Source organism: Podarcis cretensis, assembly GCF_951804945.1.
Source record: "Podarcis cretensis genome assembly, chromosome: 6".
Lineage (NCBI taxonomy): Eukaryota > Metazoa > Chordata > Lepidosauria > Squamata > Lacertidae > Podarcis > Podarcis cretensis.
The window spans coordinates 11,455,081-11,476,181 of record NC_137175.1 but is presented as its reverse complement, the minus strand read 5'-3'; the positions used below and the strand labels follow the sequence as shown (position 1 = coordinate 11,476,181).

The 21,101-nt window shown below is 42.6% G+C and overlaps 1 protein-coding gene across 2 annotated transcripts in view; it reads right to left on the bottom strand.

Moving 5' to 3' along the window:
- TAF4 (TATA-box binding protein associated factor 4) overlaps window positions 1–21,101 on the bottom strand; it is a 79,008-nt gene that overhangs the window by 9,249 nt on the left and 48,658 nt on the right. For both annotated transcript variants that reach the window (XM_079978972.1, XM_079978973.1), the window contains exons 4-15: window positions 19,997–20,116; window positions 18,849–18,968; window positions 17,959–18,081; window positions 15,726–15,815; window positions 13,727–13,969; window positions 11,522–11,669; window positions 10,375–10,489; window positions 7,364–7,533; window positions 5,849–5,979; window positions 3,697–3,822; window positions 1,514–1,570; window positions 1,236–1,355 (exon numbers count right to left, since the gene is read on the bottom strand). In XM_079978972.1, the coding sequence (XP_079835098.1) occupies window positions 1,236–1,355; window positions 1,514–1,570; window positions 3,697–3,822; window positions 5,849–5,979; window positions 7,364–7,533; window positions 10,375–10,489; window positions 11,522–11,669; window positions 13,727–13,969; window positions 15,726–15,815; window positions 17,959–18,081; window positions 18,849–18,968; window positions 19,997–20,116 (1,563 nt within the window). The remainder of the gene's footprint in view (window positions 1–1,235; window positions 1,356–1,513; window positions 1,571–3,696; window positions 3,823–5,848; window positions 5,980–7,363; window positions 7,534–10,374; window positions 10,490–11,521; window positions 11,670–13,726; window positions 13,970–15,725; window positions 15,816–17,958; window positions 18,082–18,848; window positions 18,969–19,996; window positions 20,117–21,101) is intronic.

Genomic DNA, 21,101 nt, shown 5'->3' with positions numbered 1-21,101 from the left:
CATGTGCCAAAATAAATTTTGTTGGCCTTTGGGGTAAAAGTAAAGGGACCCCTGACCATTAGGTCCAGTCGCGGACGACTCTGGGGTTGCGGCACTCATCTCGCTTTATTGGCTGAGGGAGCCTGCGTACATCTTCCGGGTCATGTGGCCAGCATGACTAAGCCACTTCTGGCGAACCAGAGCAGTGCATGGAAACGCCGTTTACCTTCCTGCCGGAGCGGTACCTATTTATCTAGTTGCACTCTGACGTGCCTTCGAACTGCTAGGTTGGCAGGAGCAGAGACCGAGCAATGGGAGCTCACCCCGTCTACTACTGTCTAGTATTGTGCAACTGTCGCTCTGCCCCAGGCAGGAATTCAACAGGTTCCACTAATACACACTACAGAACTAGAAGAGTGCATCTGCTCAATTTCTGCCTCTAATTAAAGGCTCTGTTAGAAGAGAAAATGGAAACTTGTTTCAATGAGTGTTATCCAAATTGCTATTCGCAGGAAAGCCTGCAACATGAAAATCATTTTTGTCAAGAGCTATGCAGAAGAAGATGAACTTCAAAGCCCATTTTCTTCCACTGCTGCTACAGCAATAAAGAAAACAAATTGGCAGAGATATCTGCTTTTATATTAATAAAGGTTTTCTGTGAGGCATCTGGAATTGCAGATCGGATATATTGAGGCTCCAACCCTTTGTTTAAGGGAACTACAACCATTATGAAGCATTCCAGAGGTTACATCTCACACACAAAATTCCAACTTTATATCCTGTTTCACATCAAGAAAGATTATTATTTTTTGCACATTCTGCACCACTAAGAAAAGACAGATGAAGAATCTGCTCCAACACATCTTGAAATTATCAGTCCAAAGACATTGAGATAAACTTAACAGTAAAGCCTCTTAAAATATTACGCCTGTCAGAACTTACACAGTTGTAAGAAAGAACATGGCAGATAGGTTTAAAGAAATTTAAGATATATAGCATAAGGCACTCAAGGGTAATTAAATGATATGCAGCAGTGGTGCAGGAAAATGTACCAGCAATGAGACTTGGAACTTGCATAGGTGGTGCACGCTTTGTTAAACTTGGGGTGGCTAATTCTAACTCTTACACCCGCAACAAGAAAATCTGTGCTGGGCAAGAGTGAAATGTGCTTCCAATTTCAGTTTAGTTTGAAGCTGTACCAGAGCTATCAGAAGTCTAGGATCCAATGATGTACAAACAGAGTTGTAGTCTTGTACCTCTGTCCCTGATCCAGAGCCCGGGGAATCCACTTTCCTCTTCTTTCTGGGTCCTATTGCAGCCAAGGCAGTCAAGTTGGCATCCCTCTGTCTCATTTGTGCTAGTTCCTGTTGCTGCATCTGTGTTTGGCAAAACAGAAAAAGTCACCGTTTTCCTCTGTGTTTTTACTCTCTCCTATGCTTGTTTTGGAACGCAGTCATTATTACGCAGGTGAAAATGTAACAAATGCAGCACCGAGATGATTAATACGACAGGCGGTTTGGGGGAAAAAACATACCTCCTTGGCTTTCTGTTTCAACCTAAGCTGCTCTGGGTCTTCTTGTCTAGATCGAGACTGTGTTGATGAAGAATTTCAAAGTGGCAGCAGGGAGAAGGAGAGGGGAGACAAAGTAAGAAAAAAGAGAAAAAATCAGAGACATTTTAAAAATGTGTTCTTGGCTATAACATATGTTTCGTATTTTAACTATATTCCAAACATAGATTAATGAGTTATTAGTTATTGCATTTATCTTGCACTTAATCCTCCAAGGAGCTCAAGGTGGTATGCATGGTGTCCCTCCCTATTTAATCTCCACAACGACCCTGTGAGGTAGGTGAGAAAGCTGAGGATTAGAGGCACTGACTGGCCCAGTTTCACTCACAGAGCTTCATGGCCAAGTGCGGATTTGAACCCTGGTCTCCTAGGTCTTAACCCAACACTAGCACCATGTTCAGATTTTCAAATTTAAGATGATGAGCTACCACACTGGTGGCTGGGAGAGTGAGGAAGAAACAGACTGGGTCCAGCCAAATACCCAGGCACCCACCCCAAGCTCTGGCATAGTTCTATTTAAGAAAGAAAGAAAGGAGTCTGAATGGAGGGTTTTTCCCTTCCTCTTGATAATTCCTTGGTGATTTCTGGTGTCTGGATGACTTCAGATCCAATGAACCTAATATAGGTATTCTGATCTCCTAGCAAATTGTGGAACTCAATGGGTCTCACACTTTGGGTATGAGACAGGATGCTGGCCTCTCCATTATACACAGCAATGAAGTCTAGCAGTTACTTATTTTTCACAATTGTATCTTGGCTCTTCCGTGAAGGATCTGAGAGTGGCATACAGGGGGTTATCCGTTGAAGGAGCGTCTCCACCCCCATCGTTCAGCCTGGACACTGAGGTCCAGCTCCGATGGCCTTCTGGTGGTTCCCTCACTGTGAGAAGTGAGGTTACAGGGTACCAGGCAGAGGGCCTTCTCGGTAGTGGCACCCGCCCTGTAGAACGCCCTCCCCTCAGATGTCAAGGAAATAAAAAACTAACTTTTAGAAGACATCTGAAGGCAGCCCTGTTTAGGGAAGTTTTTAATGTTTGATGTTTTATCATATTTTTAGTATTCTGTTGGGAGCCACCCAGAGTGGCTGGGGAAAATATTATTATTATTATTATTATTATTATTATTATTATTATTATTATCATCATCATCATTATCATCATCATCATCATCATCATCCTCACAACCCTGTGGGCTGAGAAACATGCGTAAAATTTCCAGTTGTGCAATGGAATTTTCCCTTCCTCTGCAGGCCCTGCACACCCACAAAATCTGCTCCTGGGGGCTGCAGGATGATCTGGGGGGCAGCGCAGGGAGAAGAGAGGAAGGGGAAGTTGCACGGTGCAAGTGGAACTCTACTAACGCAGTCTTGGGTATCACCCACTGTGACTGGCCTAGAGTCACCCAGGGAGTTTTGTGGCTCAGTCCAGATTCAAACCAAGCAGCAAAGCTCTCACTGGATTTGCGCCTCCATAAGGAGAAAGCAGAAGCTTCCACACTACCCCTTTTGTGCCTGGTTTTACAAAATGCATTTGCATAGGGCATTTTGCTTCTCTTTGAGCCATCATTGAGAGTGCAAAATGTTGTTCGATTCAATCTCCCCGTTCAAGGGAGTACAAAGCGTTTTCCACTTCAGTTTCCGGGTTACAGTTATAGGCTAGGATCCAAGGAGCCTGGTTAGACCTGAGGAGGTATTCCCATCCACACCAGAATCCCCCAGCTGTTTTCACAGAATCGTAGAGTTGAAAGGGACCATGCCCAACCCCCTGCAACACAGGAGGAATCTTTTTTATAATATGGGGCTCGAATCCATGAGATTAAGAGCCTCATGCTCTACCAGAGTGCTGCTGGGGGCGATTTCCAAAATTGCTGGGAGTGGCTTCTTGATGATGATGGACACTGACACACCCTCCCCCCCAAAAAAGTGGGGGGGGCACTGTGTGGATGAAGCTCGACATATAGTCCTTTTGTGGTTCTGGACTAAAGACAGCATGCAAAAGAGCAGTATCACACTGTGTGGCATTTAGGGTTAGGAAAAGAACCTCCCATCTAATTTCACAGCCAGGAGAACAAAAGAACCGCGGCTCTTTCAACGTCAAATGCAACACTTGTCAATCTATTAGGGGTGAAAAGCAACAACAAAGCACTTGCCTTTGCTGCGCGCATTAGAATTTCCCTTTCTTGTTCATCTTTCCGCTGTTTTTCTATTTGATCAAGTTGTTCAAAGAATTTGAGCTGCGCCCGAACATCACTTGCTTGTTCGTATCTTTCATCATCCTAAAAAATGTGGTGAAATGGTTTTCATTAGGAAAAAATGGGGGGGGGGTGCAATTGTGCTGCACAGCTAAAAGAGAGAAAATACACACACACACACACACACACACACACACACAGCTCAATATGTTCACTTAGTCGTTTTCAAACAGCAAGTTAATCTTTAAACTCATACAGCTGGCTAAAAACGTGTTGATGTTTTGTTTTTTTAATTCAACAATCTTTACTATGATCTCATCAGGGTCTATTAACATTCAAGTGATATTTTCAGCTTCCTTTTTCAAAAAGATTATTTTCCCCTAAAAGCCCAGTTCTTTAGGTGATGGAAACCTGTCAAGTCAACTCAAGAATATCTGATGCTTATCCTTGTTTTAATATATTACACAATTTCATTTCCAGAGCTTGGTCTAAGGCAGAAAAAATAGGACAGCCAGTAGATCAGGCTAACGGTTCATCAGTTCCTCTATTTTGTGTCTGATAATGGCTGGAGGTGGATTTTGAGAAAGCATGTAATGGCACAGAATATCAAGACAACCATTGCCTAATCTCCTGTCCAGTCCAGTGTTCAGCCAAATTAAGTTTAAAGATACTCTTAACCATAAGTAAGTCCAATTTTGACCTTCTCTGCTAATAGCTTTTTATATTTGTATTTGTTCTAAGTCCTTTCCATGGAGTAATTCCAGCAGCAATGAGTTCCACCATTCAGTATCATGCAGTATTAGGGAGGGGGGCAGGGAATAGAGGGGAGGGCAGGACTACAGGAGGGAATATTAACCAGGCAATTTTGCATATAGGAATGAAGCAATTTTAAAAATTGCCACCCCAAACTACACACCCATTCTATTCCCTCTTAGACTATAACAGCTCATAGTTAATGAAGCTTTGAAAAAGGCACCATGTGATACACCTGCAACTCAGGGAACTGTGAGAATTGGGGGGGGGGGGTCTGAAGGCAACACAGCTGTCAAAAGAACATCCATCAATGGGAGGTTTTACACAAAATCTGTCATTTGGCTGGCCAGTGAGAAAGAAATCCCCTAGAGATTCACTTCACCCAGAATGACAAACCATGGCTTTTCATTACGAGGTTGTGAGGCTTGTGTATTCCCTCCTATCCTTCTTGCTTCCTTTGTACGTGAGGGGAGGCGATTAGAAGCCTCCACTTCTCATTTGCTATTTCAGCAGAATATATCAAACTATGGTTTGCCCTCAAGCCAGGATTAAACCAGGGTGTGTACATAAATATAAACTTTAGAAGGAAATTCAGAATCATCATCACCCTCCCCCAATTTTATCCACCCTGCACTGCCCTCTTCTTAATGCAGTGGATAACTATATCTGATTTGTCATCATACCTGAGAGCACCTCCATTGATTTCATTTCAAAGTGCAAAAATTTGCAACAAAAAGGACCAAACGGGAGCTAAACCTAGCCAACGATTGCTTAAATCTGCCCATTTATTTATTTATCTATGTAATGAAAGGCATTCAGACTTTAAAAGAAATTTAAGAATTTAACTTGATAGCAGGTTTCAATAACCCAAAGTAGCTTTTCCTCTCCCCCCCCCCCCCATCCATGCAACAGTGTTTTATGTCCCAAGAAGTAGCCCTGGCATAGTTATTAAAGAGGAAAAACATTCCTGTTGTTGCTTTATTCCCGTAATGCCTCCATTGTCACAGCAAAGACCGTGTCTACAAGACACACTTGATTTCTTCAGGCCTGGATTGCTTTTGTTCACCACAATGAGGTTCTCTGCTGCTAGGAAGGCTGTTTAGGGAAGCTTTTAATGTGTGATGTATTATCGTATTTTAATATTTTTTTGGAAGCCGCCCAGAGTGGCTGGGGAAGCCCAGCCAGATGGGCGGGGTATAAATAATAATAATTATAATTATTATAATTATTATTTATTACAAAAGCTGTAAATCACGGGCTAGAAACAGAATTCCTGGGATTGCATATGAGCTAATTAAACCAGAGTTCAAAAGAATACAAGTTGTCAAACCTTCTCACTGTCGGTAAGACTATTTACCTTATAAGACATATTCTTTTGCTGGGCGGTCTCCGATACCTTCTCAACCAGGTTTTGTAACCTTTGTTGCGTTGCGTGCGATACATAGCTAACTACATCGGGGTGGATTTCCGTTATTCCATGCTTCTTACCTGTGTTTCCAACAAAAGCAAAGTAAGAAACCTAAGCAGCCATTGCCGATTCAGAGCCGAGTTCATGTAAAGAATCACAATACTTGGTTTCTTATTGGTTGACTTGCCACTGAATGTGTGAAACGACTCCACTGGAAAGCACTGAGCTTATGGTGATTCAAAAGTTCTACCCATGATGTCTGACCTGGGATGACCCTTTCCTACCTACCGAACACCACTTGATACTGCAACCCCCAAAGTGATGGCTATGCATGCACAAAAAGCCCCCCAAAACAATTCACATAATGTGACTTACAACCCAAAAGCCCCATGCAGCTGCTTTTCTCAAACAAAGCTCAGCAATTTACTACAGTACTTGGCACCAACACGGCTAATGTTTTTGGGTTTCCTAACCAAGTGGATTGTGCACCTATTGAAGTATGTGTACTACTTAACAGTGATATTAATTAGTTTCATTTCATTTCCTTTTATTTGCAATGGGCTTCATGAATCTCACTGTGCTGCTTTTTGGAAAAGAAGTGTGTGAGGAAGGGCACTATGACCCTCATTTTAAAGATGGCAAATATCTAGCGACTGACCTAACCAAATATTATTTATTAGTATTATATTTATACCCCGCCTTTTTCCCTGACAGGACTCGAGGCAGCTTACAGATTTTTTTCAAAGGCTATGCAGCAATTTAATCCTAGATCTCCTAGGCCCAGGCCTACAACTCTAATCACTGCATTACAATCTATTTCTCCAAGTTTGAAAAGTTGTTTACAACAGGCAATAACTTTTGCTAGAAGGAACACTTGGTAGCCTGCTATAGAAGCCTGATAATTATGCTTAGCTGATGATTGATACACAGCTATGACATAACATCTAATGGAAATGGTGTGTGTGTGTGTGTGTGTGTGTGTGTGTGTGTGTACACTTGTGTGCACAAATTCATTCTGCTTTGCTGCCTGTTAGGTGCAATTGTTCTGTACAGGGCAAGTCACAAAGTTACAGCAGTAAAATACATGTTATCCCATGTATCCTCCACAGTGAAGCTGTAGCCAATTTGGGTTCCTGATAGCTTGAAACCAGGTTGTCCATGTTTCTTTAAAAACAACAGGATGTTTGAAACACAGAAGCTACTTTTCTTGTGTGTAAACCATGCAGATGGCTCTCAGTGGCCTTTAAAGATAGCACATAGACAACTGGTGCCTTTGTCCCATCCACCCCTCATTCTCTATCCACTTTTGCTTAATAGAATGAATCTGTGTGTCACATCTAAGCTGTGCTCAATATGGGCCGCCACTGCTGGAACAGTAACATCATCACGTGGAACCATATAAGGATGGAGTCGCTTCGTATCACCAATCGGGCCATTACGCTGCCAAGGTTGACAGCAACTCACCTATTTCGAGTATCCTTCTTTGCAAAGGTGCCGGGAGAAGAAAGGTTTCGTCTTTACACGACCTTGTTAATGTGCCCACCAACTCAGAATTCGTGGCCAATATACGTGCGCTCTCTTCTGATAGATTAACTCCTGCCATCGATGCGACATCATTGATATCATCGTCATCCCTTCAGAAAGAGGGAACAGTAGATTAGAAATGAGTATTTTTTTTTAATCTGTAAATTTGCAAAAATGCCAGGAATTTGCAAAACAGAGAACTGTATTCAATGGGCAGCTGAATAGATACTGGGAGGGCAGGGGCAGCAAAAACAAAGTGAAGGGCATTTTGCAAAACAATACAGAATTTAAATGTGATTGTATTGGCTCAAATCTGGATATTTTTTGAGACACTGCCACTTGGTGCAAGGCAACTCTGGCTCTCTCCCAATTTTATCACATTCCAGAGGGTCTTAAGCAGGCCTCCTCAAACTCAGCCCTCCAGATGTTTTGGAACTACAATTCCCATCATCCCTGACCTGCTAGCTAGGGATCATGGGAGTTGTAGGCCCAAAACATCTGGAGGGCCGAGTTTGAGGAAGCCTGGTCTTAAGAATGGAAGACTAGCTTGCTGGATCAGGCCAATGGTCTATCTAGTCCAGCATCCTGTTCTCACAGTGACCAACTAGATCCCTGTGGAAAACTAGCAAACAGGACTCAAGCACAGGAGCACTCTCCCCATTGCGGCTTCCAGCACCAGCACTCCCTCGACAAGTGGGAATGGCAATGGGACAGAAGACTCGAGAAAGCCCCACTGCATGAAAGGAGATCTTCTTGGCTATCTCTGGATCCAACCCACAGTAAAATATTGAGAGTATCAAAACTCAAAGAAAAGTAAGCTGAATCCAACAAAACTACAGAACTACAGAACTTCATTGAAAGATGAAGACTGTTGTCGAAGGAAGAAACCTTAACGAATATGAATAATCAAAAGGCATGGTTCAAATTTATGCAAATAAGGCATTAACGCATCAGTAGATTTTCCCATTAATAAATTGGGGGGGCTGGGGAAGAATGAAAGACAATCCATAATAATGACAACAACAACAACAACGGGGGGCGTGTGTGCTTTTGCACACGGTTCATAATCTCTATTGTTTTGGGATCTGGCAACATGATTGTTACCACAAAGGCTGAAGAATTGATGCTTTTGAATTATGGTGCTGGAGGAGACTCTTGAGAGTACTATGGACTGCAAAAAGATCAAACCTATCCATTCTGAAGGAAATCAGCCCTGAGTGCTCACTGGAAGGACAGATCCTGAAGCTGAGGCTCCAATACTTTGGCCACCTCATGAGAAGAGAAGACTCCCTGGAAAAGACCCTGATGTTGGGAAAGATTGAGGGCACAAGGAGAAGGGGACAACAGAGGACGAGATGGTTGGATAGTGTTACAAAAGCGACCAGCATGAGTTTGACAAAACTCCAGGAGGCAGTGGAAGACAGGAGTGCCTGGCGTGCTCTGGTCCATGGGGACATGTAGAGTCGGACACAACTAATCAACTAAACAACAGCAACCACAACCACAACATGAATGTTATGTGGACACTGACAGAAGGTGACAGAGCTCAGCATCCACAGGCTAGATTAGCCGTTCTCAAACTGTAGGGCAGAGGGAATGAGACAGTTGGAAGAAAGAACGGTATAACAGACTGGGGGTCAGGAATCAAGGAGGAAGAGATGGGGTGGTTCAGCTCATTGACTTCTCCTGGTCCAGCAGGGGGTGCTGTTGCCCAGCAACAAAATAAAATATAAAGGATATCCAGGTCAAGCCTAGCTTCTTGTATGCTGGTACTACTGCCCTTTCCTTCCCACAGGAAAGAAGAATAAGCAAGATGTGCTGCTCCCCGGTTCCAGCTGTGCATTTTATACCCAATGCATGTAAGTCGACCTTTTCATGGGAGACTTAAGATAGGGGCTCCTCTATTCCCTTTCATACTTAAGCCACCTGGTAGAAACTGAAGACCACTTCCATCACCCCTAATATCTGTGGGTAGGGAAAATTAGTGGTTTATTGAGATGGAGGAGTAGAAAAGAAGAATGCTTCCTTGGTTCCCCTCTCGCTTGGGGTTTCTTCTCTCTTTGTTGCCCCTAAAATTCAGACCATTCCATCTCTCCTTCTCTTTTTTAAAAAGGTATGTTGGCAGGATACGTTGCTCCCCCACCAGAGAATGGATTCTTCTGGGGATTTCCCCCTTCGCTGCTGCCTCACAGAAGTGGGAGGAGATGTAAGAAAAGAGAAACCAAGAGGTCCTGATCCAGCATTCTTTGAACCCCTTTGCTCAAATTGACAGAGCCTAGTCCATCAAAGTAGGCTGCCAGAAGGCGTCTACCCATGAGAATCTCTGTGCTTTAACCTATCAAACATGGGGAGGCATATAGAGTATAGGTAGGCAAACTAAGCCAAACTAAGGCCAGATCCGGCCCAACCGCCTTCTAAATCCGGCCTACGGATGGTCCGGGAATCAGCGTGTTTTTACATGAGTAGAATGTGTTCTTTTATTTAAAATGCATCTCTGGGTTATTTGTGGGGCATAGGAATTCTTTCATTCCCCCCCCCAAAAAAAAGTCCGGCCCCCCACCTGGTCTGAGGGACAGTGGATCAGCCCCCTGCTGAAAGAGTTTGCAAACCCCTGATATAGAGGGAAGCATTCAGAAGTTGCATAGGAGTGTGCCTGCCCAGATTCCAGAAAGATTTGAGAGACACTGGGCAGTATAATAAATACAGAAATGCAATTCAGCATGGAAGACAGAAGGAGCCTACCTATATTTGCTAATCCAGATAAGAAGATATTTAAAAGATCAGTATTTATTCCCTGGGTACTGCAAATCTGCAGCTACTGAGAAAGCAACATAAGGCATAACCAAAACACACACACACACAAAGTATCTGCCGCAGGGACAGGTGTCATTTCCAGGACTGCCACCCCCCCTCCTGCAAATCTCTTTGCACAAATGCACAGGATTACTTACCTAAAAGAACCTCCCCCAGGTTCTTTGAGTTTGTTTTTTTGAGCAGCAGCTGCTTGAGTTGAAAGTGTAGAAAGAGCTTTGGTTCCAGGTAATACTGTCTGTTTTACCACAGGGACTGCAAGGGAAGGAAATCAAGAAAAATGCTCTGTAATTCAGAATCCACACAAACACACCAAAACCAGCAGAATGGTGCAAAGTCTTTACCTGAAGCAGAATTAAGAGGAGAGGGAGTTAAGCATAGAGTATGCATAGTCATAGAATCATAGAGTTGGAAGAGACCACAAGGGCCATCGAGTCCAACCCCCTGCCAAGCAGGAAACACCATCAGAGCACTCCTGACATATGGTTGTCAAGCCTCTGCTTAAAGACCTCCAAAGAAGGAGACTCCACCACACTCCTTGGCAGCAAATTCCACTGTCAAACAGCTCTTACTGTCAGGAAGTTCTTCCTAATGTTTAGGTGGAATCTTCTTTCTTGTAGTTTGGAACCATTGCTCCGTGTCCGCTTCTCTGGAGCAGCAGAAAACAACCTTTCTCCCTCCTCTATGTGACATCCTTTTATATATTTGAACATGGCTATCATATCACCCCTTAACCTCCTCTTCTCCAGGCTAAACATGCCCAGCTCCCTTAGCCGTTCCTCATAAGGCATCGTTTCCAGGCCTTTGACCATTTTGGTTGCCCTCCTCTGGACACGTTCGTTTGTCAGTGTCCTTCTTGAACTCCGGGTGAGGTCTGACCAGAGCAGAATACAGTGGCACTATTACTGCCCTTGATCTAGATGCTATACTCCTATTGATGCAGCCCAGAAGTGCATTGGCTTTTTTAGCTGCCGCGTCACACTGTTGGCTCATGTCAAGTTTGTGGTCAACCAAGATTCCTAGATCCTTAGTCCTGCCCCATGACCTGATAAATCTGCTACCTGAGATGCTAGCTCAGAAAGAATATATATTTCCTGTGCAGGTTTTCTGACTTTCAAGAATCGGATAAAAAAAACTTCTCCAAAACTAGCATGTACCATTAAGGGGCCCTGTGACTGAAAACATTATTTTCCAAGTGCAATGTTATGACACTGCATCAGATGGCTGGTTTTTTTAAATTAAAAAAAAATCCCATTATAATAAATAACAAGAATGCTTCTCTCTTACCTGTCTGAAGTGGGTTTAGCTGAATTTGTTGAGGAGCAGTAAGCATAATACGGTTGTGCGGTGGCCGCAAGGCTACCATAGGGGTCTGTGTCAATGTCACCTGTGGTGGCCTAATCAACGTGCCTGGCTTCTGAGACTGCTGAATAACCTGAAAACATTTGAAGAGACATTCGTTTCAATAAACGAGCTAAGAAAAAGAAAGCCTAGGTGCACTTTTTTTATAACATGAATACAAAGCTGGAAATGAATGAATTGCAGCTAAAATATTATGTCCATTTTTCACATGGCCTCGTCCTTCCCATGCCCACCCCCCTAATATTCTTAAGAGGGTCTCTTCTCCAGCCTTCAGATATTAGCTGGAAGCGGGGAGGCAGAAAAGGGTCCTTTCCTTCCACTCTGCAGTTTTAATCTGAAATCTTAGGCGCAGTACTGCACCCAGAACTCAGAAACTGCTTGTGCTAATTAAATTCCCTGTCGCAAAATGAGCCTAGAACAATAGGAGTTTCGAACACTGACCTTGAGCTCCTTGGAGGAAAAGGTGGCAGAGAAACGTAAGAAATGAATAAAAGTTTGAGAGTAGTTGCAGTTGACTAAGAATGCCAATTCAACTGACAGCTTTTGGAACCCTTTAACCAGGCTTTTTTTCAGCAGAATCTCACTGGTACTCAATTCCAGCATTTCTCAGGTGGGCGCCATTGCCATAAGAGAACACGGAGGGCATTAAGGCTGAGTTCTGGCACCTCTTTTTCTAGAAAAATAGCACTGCCTTTAACTATGCCGCTAGTCTCTCAAATTAAAGCAGGCCATATGTGAAAAGGGTATTTTCCACATCAACCTAATAGGGTCTAGAGATGCACGATAAAAGATTTGCTTTATGCAGCCCTGGAGTGGCCCCTTGTTTTATACAACCACTACAGCCCTGTCCAAAGTTTTTCAAGAATGAACACCATTCCATTTTTAGTGGGTGATGTTGCTCTGCCAGACTTTGGGATACAAGGTTGTCAGAAGCCTCTCCCCATTTAATGCATAATTTAGATACGCCTTGTGGATCATGAGTGTATCTTGCCATAAAGCCCCATTCCCCTGCAGTACAGGAGCAGTGGGTTTAACAATAGCCCATCCTCACAGCTGCAAGTACAGGAAGAGAAACAGCTTAGTTATTCAAGTAACTAAGAGCAGGAATGCTGACAGGCAAGTGCGGGTAGTCAAATCCAATACAGGTTTGAATCATTAGACACTAGCAAAATCAAACTAAAGAATACTGTCATTTACAGAACCTCTTTCGGAGAGGTTATCAATGCACATACGCAACAGCTGCCTTGCCATTCATTTAGTGCGCTGTTTGGTCTCTTATCAGTAGCCAGCCTACTGCTCCTAGGAACCTTGCAATCATGGTACAACGGATATGGCTATCCCCTACTGCTTGCCCCCTAGCCTCTGGCAAATCATTTGTATGCGGATTCTGAACATGCAAGTTTTAACTGTTGTAGTTCGAAGACCTTTTCTCCATGAACTTTTAAAAGCTACCTGCTGCTACTGGCTATCTTGCAGAAATGAATCCAAGAAGTTGCTTTTGGCCTATGCGAAGCAGTACCTCCCTTTAATTTCTCCTGTACCTACTGCCAATAAACTCTTGGTTTTCAGAGAGGCTGTGATGGCAACAACACACAGCAATTGCTAGAGTAAGGATAGAAGTTGTGTCATGCAGCTCAGGGCCAATGCACAAAAGTTTGTAATATATCCTTGATAGAGCTTTTTCTTTCTCAAGAAAAAGGAGGTATGGGTAAAGGGCATGTGAAGCAGAGAAACAGCTTTGGGGGGTGGAAATCACTGACTCTTTCTACATCTACAGCTTTTCCATTCTGAATTGCTCTCTCCCCTCCTCCTTCCACACCAAAGCTACTTTTCCTTGCAGCTGAAATCCAGCTGGGAGCAATTTGGAGCAGAAAAATGGCTAGGGAGAGGGTCAAGCATACATGCTTTACATGCCCACCTCCTGAATATGCTGTTCCTGAGATGATGGAAAAGGAGACCATTGACTACGGAGCAACACACATTTCTACCAACTGATAAACATGCACGAAATATCGACAAGATATCTGGTTTCACGTTCAGTTTATGCCCATTACTGACTGGGGTTAGGAAGGAAAGGATTCAGTTTTCTGGGAGGTAAAGTGTAGGATTGATTCATTTTGGTTTACACACCACCTGCGTGGGCTGCCCTTGTTTGCCAACCCCAACTTGCGTCGGCTGCGTTAAGCTGATGACCGGCTGCTGCAAGGTACTTGTGACGGTGGCAGGGGTCTTTCCTGCTGTACGCTGAACTGAGCCGCTCAGCATCACCGCTGTCAAGGCCGTCGTGGGCTGCGTCGTGGGCTGCTGCTGCTGGCTTTGCTGAATGAAAGCCGCCGAATCTGGAGTCAGCTGTCTCAAGGCAGGTAAGCTCCGCTACGGGAACAAAAGAGGAAGTGACGTCGGAAATGTGCAGTAGTTTGTGGTGAGTGACACCCCCATGTAGCATACTGTTAGACAAGGAACACAGTCAAGAATCAGAAGTTATCTCAAGTCTTGCTATCCAGAGATAAAAATCCCTATCAAACAAGGAATCTTTTTTTTCCAAGTAAATTTTTATTGTTTTCCTTACATATTCTTTTCCAACAAACCATATTAATGCCATACATTTCCTTTGACTGCCGAGTCGCGACTCCCGCCCCCCTGCAATTGGTATTTTTAACCCCTTTCTATCGCGCACATCATTCTCACAATAGTACTATTATACATTGAAGGTATTATGTCAATCCTGCTAGTGTCTTGACCTCTTTACAATTCTCCTTTAAATATTCAATAAATTTACTCCAGTTATTTTGGTATCTTTGGTCTTCCTGGTCCCGGATCCTATCAAACAAGGAATGTTAGGTTGTATTTGTAATACTTACTTGACCAAAGGGGACAAACTTTCTCTGTGGAACAGTAAACTCTATACTCCAGCCGAGCAAACAACCTGGCTACAATATTTCACGAGAGGGGCAAATCAATAGCCCAAAACTGTGCCGGCTTTGCCTTCCAATTCATTTCAATTACTGAATTGACCACACTGACGCCCCCATTTGCAGGGACAAGTGAAGGTAATAATACTGACCCATCTTGCAGAGTTGTTGTAAAGATGCCTGTGCAGCGTGAGAAGTGCTAAAGGCAACTTACGAGTTGTGCGTACCTCTTAATACCCTGGGATGAAAATAGTACTTGGGAATCTGCCTCAAAGCAGGGAAAAGCCCATCCTTGAAGAGGAAATAAAATCTGCAGTCTGCAACTCTTGACTGCACAGGCTTGACAGGAATGCTCAAAGCACTGACGTCTGAGACAAGGAGTGCCTCATGAGTGCAAAATCTGACATTTCTGTGCAGGTCCCCTAAGACGGACTGGAAATACTGTGGATTTTACCACATTATCAGCAGGAACCAAACAAAAATGCAGAGTATACTGCATTATTATTATTATTATTATTATTATTATTAATAATAATATTTTATTTGTACCCTGCCCATCTGACTTGGTTGCCAACAGTATGGAGCTGGCTAATAGTTAACCAATGGAACTGGCTCACAGAATTCTTATTCTTCCTATTATTATTATTGTTGTTGTTGTTGTTAAAATTTGTATACTGCCATTCATCCGCAGATCCCAGGGCGGTTCACAACATACCCAGGGCTTTTCACAATAATTGCTAGTTGGAAATCAGAACAAGTGATATAATATCAAGCTTGAAAATGCACGTTTGCATACACCTTGCACACACAAAACAACATGATTTGGGATTCACACATGTTAAATTCCTATAGTTCCTCCATATACACCTTTTTTAGGAGCAAGGGATGCTGAGAGCAAGAATGCATGTGTATACCCACGATCACACATCATCCCACCAGGTCTACCAGATTTCCAGCAGTGATTGTGTGAACACAGTAATTCAATATTCTGCATACAGAATATTGTCACAGCGGCACTCTATAGTTTTTACATCAAGAAAATTCCCCTGTGATTCCTTTTATGAAGGAACAGAAAGAGATTTTTTTGTTCTTGTAGTCAGTCATCTTTATTACTTTAATTTGGTACCAATTTTTAACAGTGTTTCCCGCTTCTTTACTGAGAAGGGCAAGAGGCTTCTCTGCCAAGTGATGCAAGTAGAATGGAGAGAGGTTGTTACCTTCAAGAAAGGCACAAGGTAAGGTTGAGGTGAAGAATTAAGTTCCCGGTACAGTCTGCTGGTGAAATCTTCTGCTTCAATTTTTCCATCCTGAAGAATAAAATTCAGATTCAGATTTTCCAGATAATGAATTCCAGATATTAAGCCCTCAACCATTTAAATGTATAAGAAGGACATATCTTCTTAACAAGATACAGTTGTACCTTGGTTGCCAAATGCCTTGGTATTCGGACGCTTTGGCTCCAGAACGCCGCAAACCTGGAAGTGAGTGTTCCAGTTTGCGAACGTTTTTTGGAAGCTGAACATCCAATGAGGCTTCCAGTTGAGTGCAGGAAGCTCCTGCAGCCAATTGGAAGCCACACCTTGGTTTCTGAACCATTCTGGGAGTCGAATGGAGTTTGACAACCAAGGTACCACTGTGCTTAACTGGGTAAATTTATTTAAGGCATTTTGCAAGAAGAATGCTACATATTCATCCAACATAAAAATACAAATAACACATCTGCTAGCAAGTTCAGTTTAAATACCTTTTTAAATACACTTGATCTGCTCTTATTTTCTATGCTCATAAGCAGAATGCTAATCATTTCAAAAAGTCGCAAAAAAGTGTATGTTTACATCAAATGGTAGAGCTGTTATTTTGACTGGATTGTTTTTGATTCCTCTGCTTTTTCAATACTGTGGTTTTTCAATACTGGAGAGCAATGAGAACATCCATATGACTGAAGCCTTCTATGGTTTTCATTTCACATAAATGAACTCTGTCTTGTTAGGGTATACCTTGCCTAAGTTTTGTTATTCCATACACATGTGACTGTTGTAATAAAATAAAAAGTTGGGGTGGGGAGGAAAATTCCCATATTTTCATTTTAAGCAGTCAATCTTTTTAATGTTTTGAAATTATTTCCTTAATTCACCTTAAAAAAAGATGACGTGTTTTAAATGAATGGATAGCAATAAGAACTGGAAAATTATGACAGGTTGCTGTGGAGAAGCAGGTTGTAGCTTTCCCTGCTTATTGGCCTTATATCTAAAAATAGATGTTCTGAGTCGCATCCATAACACCTTGTACATTACTTCAGAATTTGCTCTTCGGATATTACAACAGGGGTAGCTAACCTGCGGTCCTCAAGTGTTGCTGAACTCCCAACTCCCATCAGACCCTGCCAGAATGGCAAATAGTCAAGGATGAGTTGGGAGTACAGTGGTGCCTGGCAAGATGAAAATAATCCGTTCCGCGAGTCTCTTCGTCTAGCGGTTTTTTCGTCTTGCGAAGCATCCCTATTAGCGGCTTAGCGGCTATTAGCGGCTTAGCGGCTTAGAAAAAGGGGGGGAGGGAAAAAACTCACAAGACTCGCAAGACGTTTTCGTCTTGCGAAGCAAGCCCATAGGGAAATTCGTCTTGTGAAGCGCCTCGAAAAACGGAAAACCCTTTCGTCTAGCGGGTTTTTCGTCTTGCGAGGCATTCGTCTTGCGGGGCACCACTGTATGGCAGCATCCAAGTTTTGGTAGAGTATGAGACTCTTAATCTCAGGGTCATGGCTTTGAGCCCTACATTAGGCTAAAAGATTCTTACATCGCAAGGGGTTGGACTAGATGACTCCCACGGTCCCTTTCAACGCTACAATTCTATGCTTGTATGCTATACTTCTAAAGGAAACAACCCTTTTCTTCTTAAGCAAAAGGAGTAAACACATGAAAAGTATCTTGTTATGTCTACTGCTTCTCAAATCTTTGTTTCGCCTAACAGTATAGAAAGTCAACATTTTACTCTCTTATTTTCAAACTACGTTTCATAACCGTATGTTTGTGGCCTGGTTCAGACAATCCAGCAGACTGGAGATGAGATCTGGCAAGACTCATGCTCCTAAGGCCTCCATCCCCATCTTCTCCTTCATACATGGCAAGGAGGGAAGTGGAAGTTTTGCTTTAGAACAAATTGTGGTTCTGTGCCGCACCTCAACTCAAGGAACAGTGGTTTGTTCCAACCGAAATTGTTAAAAACAAATGATTAAACTATGGTTTCAGATCCTGACTTATTAACTGATTTTAGTTAGAACAAACCACTGTTCCTTGTGTTTTAGACGACATGTGAACTGTGGTTTATTTTAAATTGGAAGCTTTCATTCTCTTCCTCTTATATGCAAAGGTAAAGGAGAGGGGAGAGACTCATTCTCAGTCACCCAAGCTATGTTTCAGATGAGGATCTGAACTAAACCGGTGTCTGTCTTACCAGCAGGTGCTGAACTAGTTCTTTCACATTAGCAGCAGTCTCGGAAGACTGCTTTCCAGAAGAGGCCAGTTTTATTAGCGTGGAGAGAAAATTCTTGCATTTCTTCACATTTTCCATGGTTTCCTATTGGAGGGAAAGATAGAAAAGAAAGTGAGACGGGAGAGGGTTTTTTAAAAAAAAAACTGTATTTGAATTCAATCTGAACACTATAGAATCCTTTTCAACCCTATCGATTGGCAACACTGCCATTCAAATTGTATTTGGCCAGGAGTGTGGATATTCTGTGCCCATGCATAAAAAACACATGATGTGATAATGGAAACATGCCAGATTCTCAAGGATCCTGGCTTCCTTGTTTTTGTCTTAAAGAAAGTTTATGGCCCTTGTTACTACAAATATGTTTCATGGCTTCTGGGGTAATGCCTGTTGAATCTTTGAAGCTAGAAGGAGAAGCTGAGCAAGTTTTCCACCATTGCTGTATCATTATTAGATTTCAGTGTCCTGCCCAGTTCTTTGCCTCTCCCATCACCACTAGGAGTAGAATAAATTGTGCAAATTAAGATCAAAATAAGCAAATTGCTTATATCCTTTAATCCAGCTGCCCCCAACACAGAAATTAGGTTATTTTGGTGCAGAACTTGTACTTATTTTGTTTTACAGCATGTGTGTGGCACAGTAAAGTTTACCATAATTCCCACAAACATTTACATGATCACAGCACATTCGCCTCACTTAGCAGTTTCATACCCATAAGGTACAAACAATACTGTGCCAGCGAAGTAGTCAGTATGCGCTACACTGAGCACTTGGTGGTAAGTTAATGGGTTCCTCTCTTGGAAGCTGGCAAGATTTGACTTTTGACTTGCAACAAACAGTCATTGGGAGCTTACTGTGGCCGCAGCTGAGGCTATTGCGGCTGCTTGCACCGCCCTTTGAGACGTTCCAGTCTGCACAGCAGTTGCTGTTCCTAATGCTGTCGTTTGTGCAGGATTGCCCAGAACAATCTGAGGCTGCAAAGATACACAGATATTAGACAATTATACAGAGCTGCAAATGAAGGGAGGATGCATTTTATCAGACGCAATATCCTCCTTACAGTGATGTTAAAACAGGCTCCAAAAAAAGAGAGACATTTGCTCTGGCCACCCGTCTGGCGCAGTTAAATGAAACGACCACCAGGTGGCACAAAGCCCTATGCATTCAGAATTCAAGACACTGGAAGTTGATTAAACAAAGCATGTGTTTTTGGTGCAAAAGGTAGAAGGCAGCAGAACACAGGACCTATGAAACGGGCTACAGACCTTGTGGTGCAGCGAAATAAATCTATTTTGCTTCTGCTTCTTAATCATCACTCCCGATTATTATAAGGGCACTGTGCATGCAGACAGAACAAGCATGAGGGTAAAATCTTGGGGGGGGGGGGCTATGGTTTGCATCCCACATCAGTCACACAGTCAACATGTCAAGGAAGAATCGGTCCAAATCAAAACACACTGAAAAAATTGCACAGTTAAAAGCTGTTATCAGGGGAAAATGTTTAGAAGCGTAGTCACAGAAAGAGAAACACTTTGCTGGTCCGACCTATCCGCTGACTCCCAAAAGTCTAAAGTAGCTGGAATAACTATCCACAAGTAGTAATCTGGACCACCTGTAACATAATTTAAGAGGTGTAAAGAATCTTCAGCGATGCTATAGTTGTGCAGCTCCTGCAGAAAGTCCACACCCCTTCTGAATTAAGACACTTTATCATTTGAATGCACCAGCTTTTTAAACCTCAGTAAGGGCTGGACTATTCAGTAATTTCTGTTTGCACTTATTATTGTACTTACTCTTCCTTTACAAGCTACACGTAAGCCCCACCGTGTTTGATGGAGTCCACTCACCTACTTGGGAGAATGCCCCACTGGCCCCAGTGTGACTTAGTTTTACATCTCCATCATCTATTCTCATATAAATGAACGGCGCCCAAACAGCACCCTGGGTCTCAGCCAATGTTCTGTTTTAGGATTAGCCGGCAAACGTATGTTGGCAACCTTACCTGAACTACAGGGGGCCGCTGTAGCGTTGTCGTGGGCTGTACAGTCGTCTGTGCCTGAGACACTTGCTTGATTATAGTGGTTGGAGCCACCTGCCGTGCAATGATAGGCGTTCCAGGAGCCTGCAAAAAAGAATCCCAGGTACATTCACAGAGAAGTAGCCACATATAAATAGATAACATGCCCAGTTTAACCAAGAATCCAACCTAAGGTAAGTTGGGATGAAATTTTAAGTCCCAGCACTTTCTTCAGTTCTGCATCCTTTAAAGCAAATCCACACCCAGTACTTAGTCCTGAATAGTTATAGCTTTGAGTTGTTTCAGCTGCACATCTTCATAACTTTGGATCTAGTCTAGATTTTTCATGGGTTTTTTTTGTTTGTTTTTGTTTGTTTTTAAACCAACAGGTTTATAACCCACTAGGGCTGGACGATAGCTGGTTTTCAACATTGTGATATATCACCAGCTAATCATCATATATATCACAATGTCTGAAATAAGGATAGAGCTATGCAGAGGCATTGACTGGCTTCATGGTTTCCCCCACATTGTGATTTCTGCATAGCACACGAGTACGAATGCACACACACACACACACACACACACACACACACACAAAACCAGTATCATGATATGGACTTCAAACCAGTTTTGGACAATGTTCTACATGATTCTGTGGGCTATAGGACTGGAATCACAGAAAAGTCACAGGGCTTCTCTTACTATCTTGATCCCAACATTGATATGGCAAGTTAGATCTTCATCAAAAGTTACTGTGAAGATTAACAGAGTACAGGATGTAACTTCAGGGAAGTCTGAACTTGATAACTGGCATTATTAATTAGGCTATTTTATTATTAAAATTCCAAAAGCAATATGTCAGGTCTCCAAGCCTCTAATAAAAAACCTTGAGATAAAGGCTGGTTTTCTGCTGGAAAAAAATTCTCCTTTAATCCTAATATTTGAAGCTGCAATGTATTAATTTATTATTTTTTAAAAAATAAAATAAAAAATCACTTGTCTGAATTTGCATAAAAATGTTATGGCTCTAAGACTAAATCAGCATTGTTCTAATAGGTATTAACTAAACAGTTGAGGTAGAATCAGA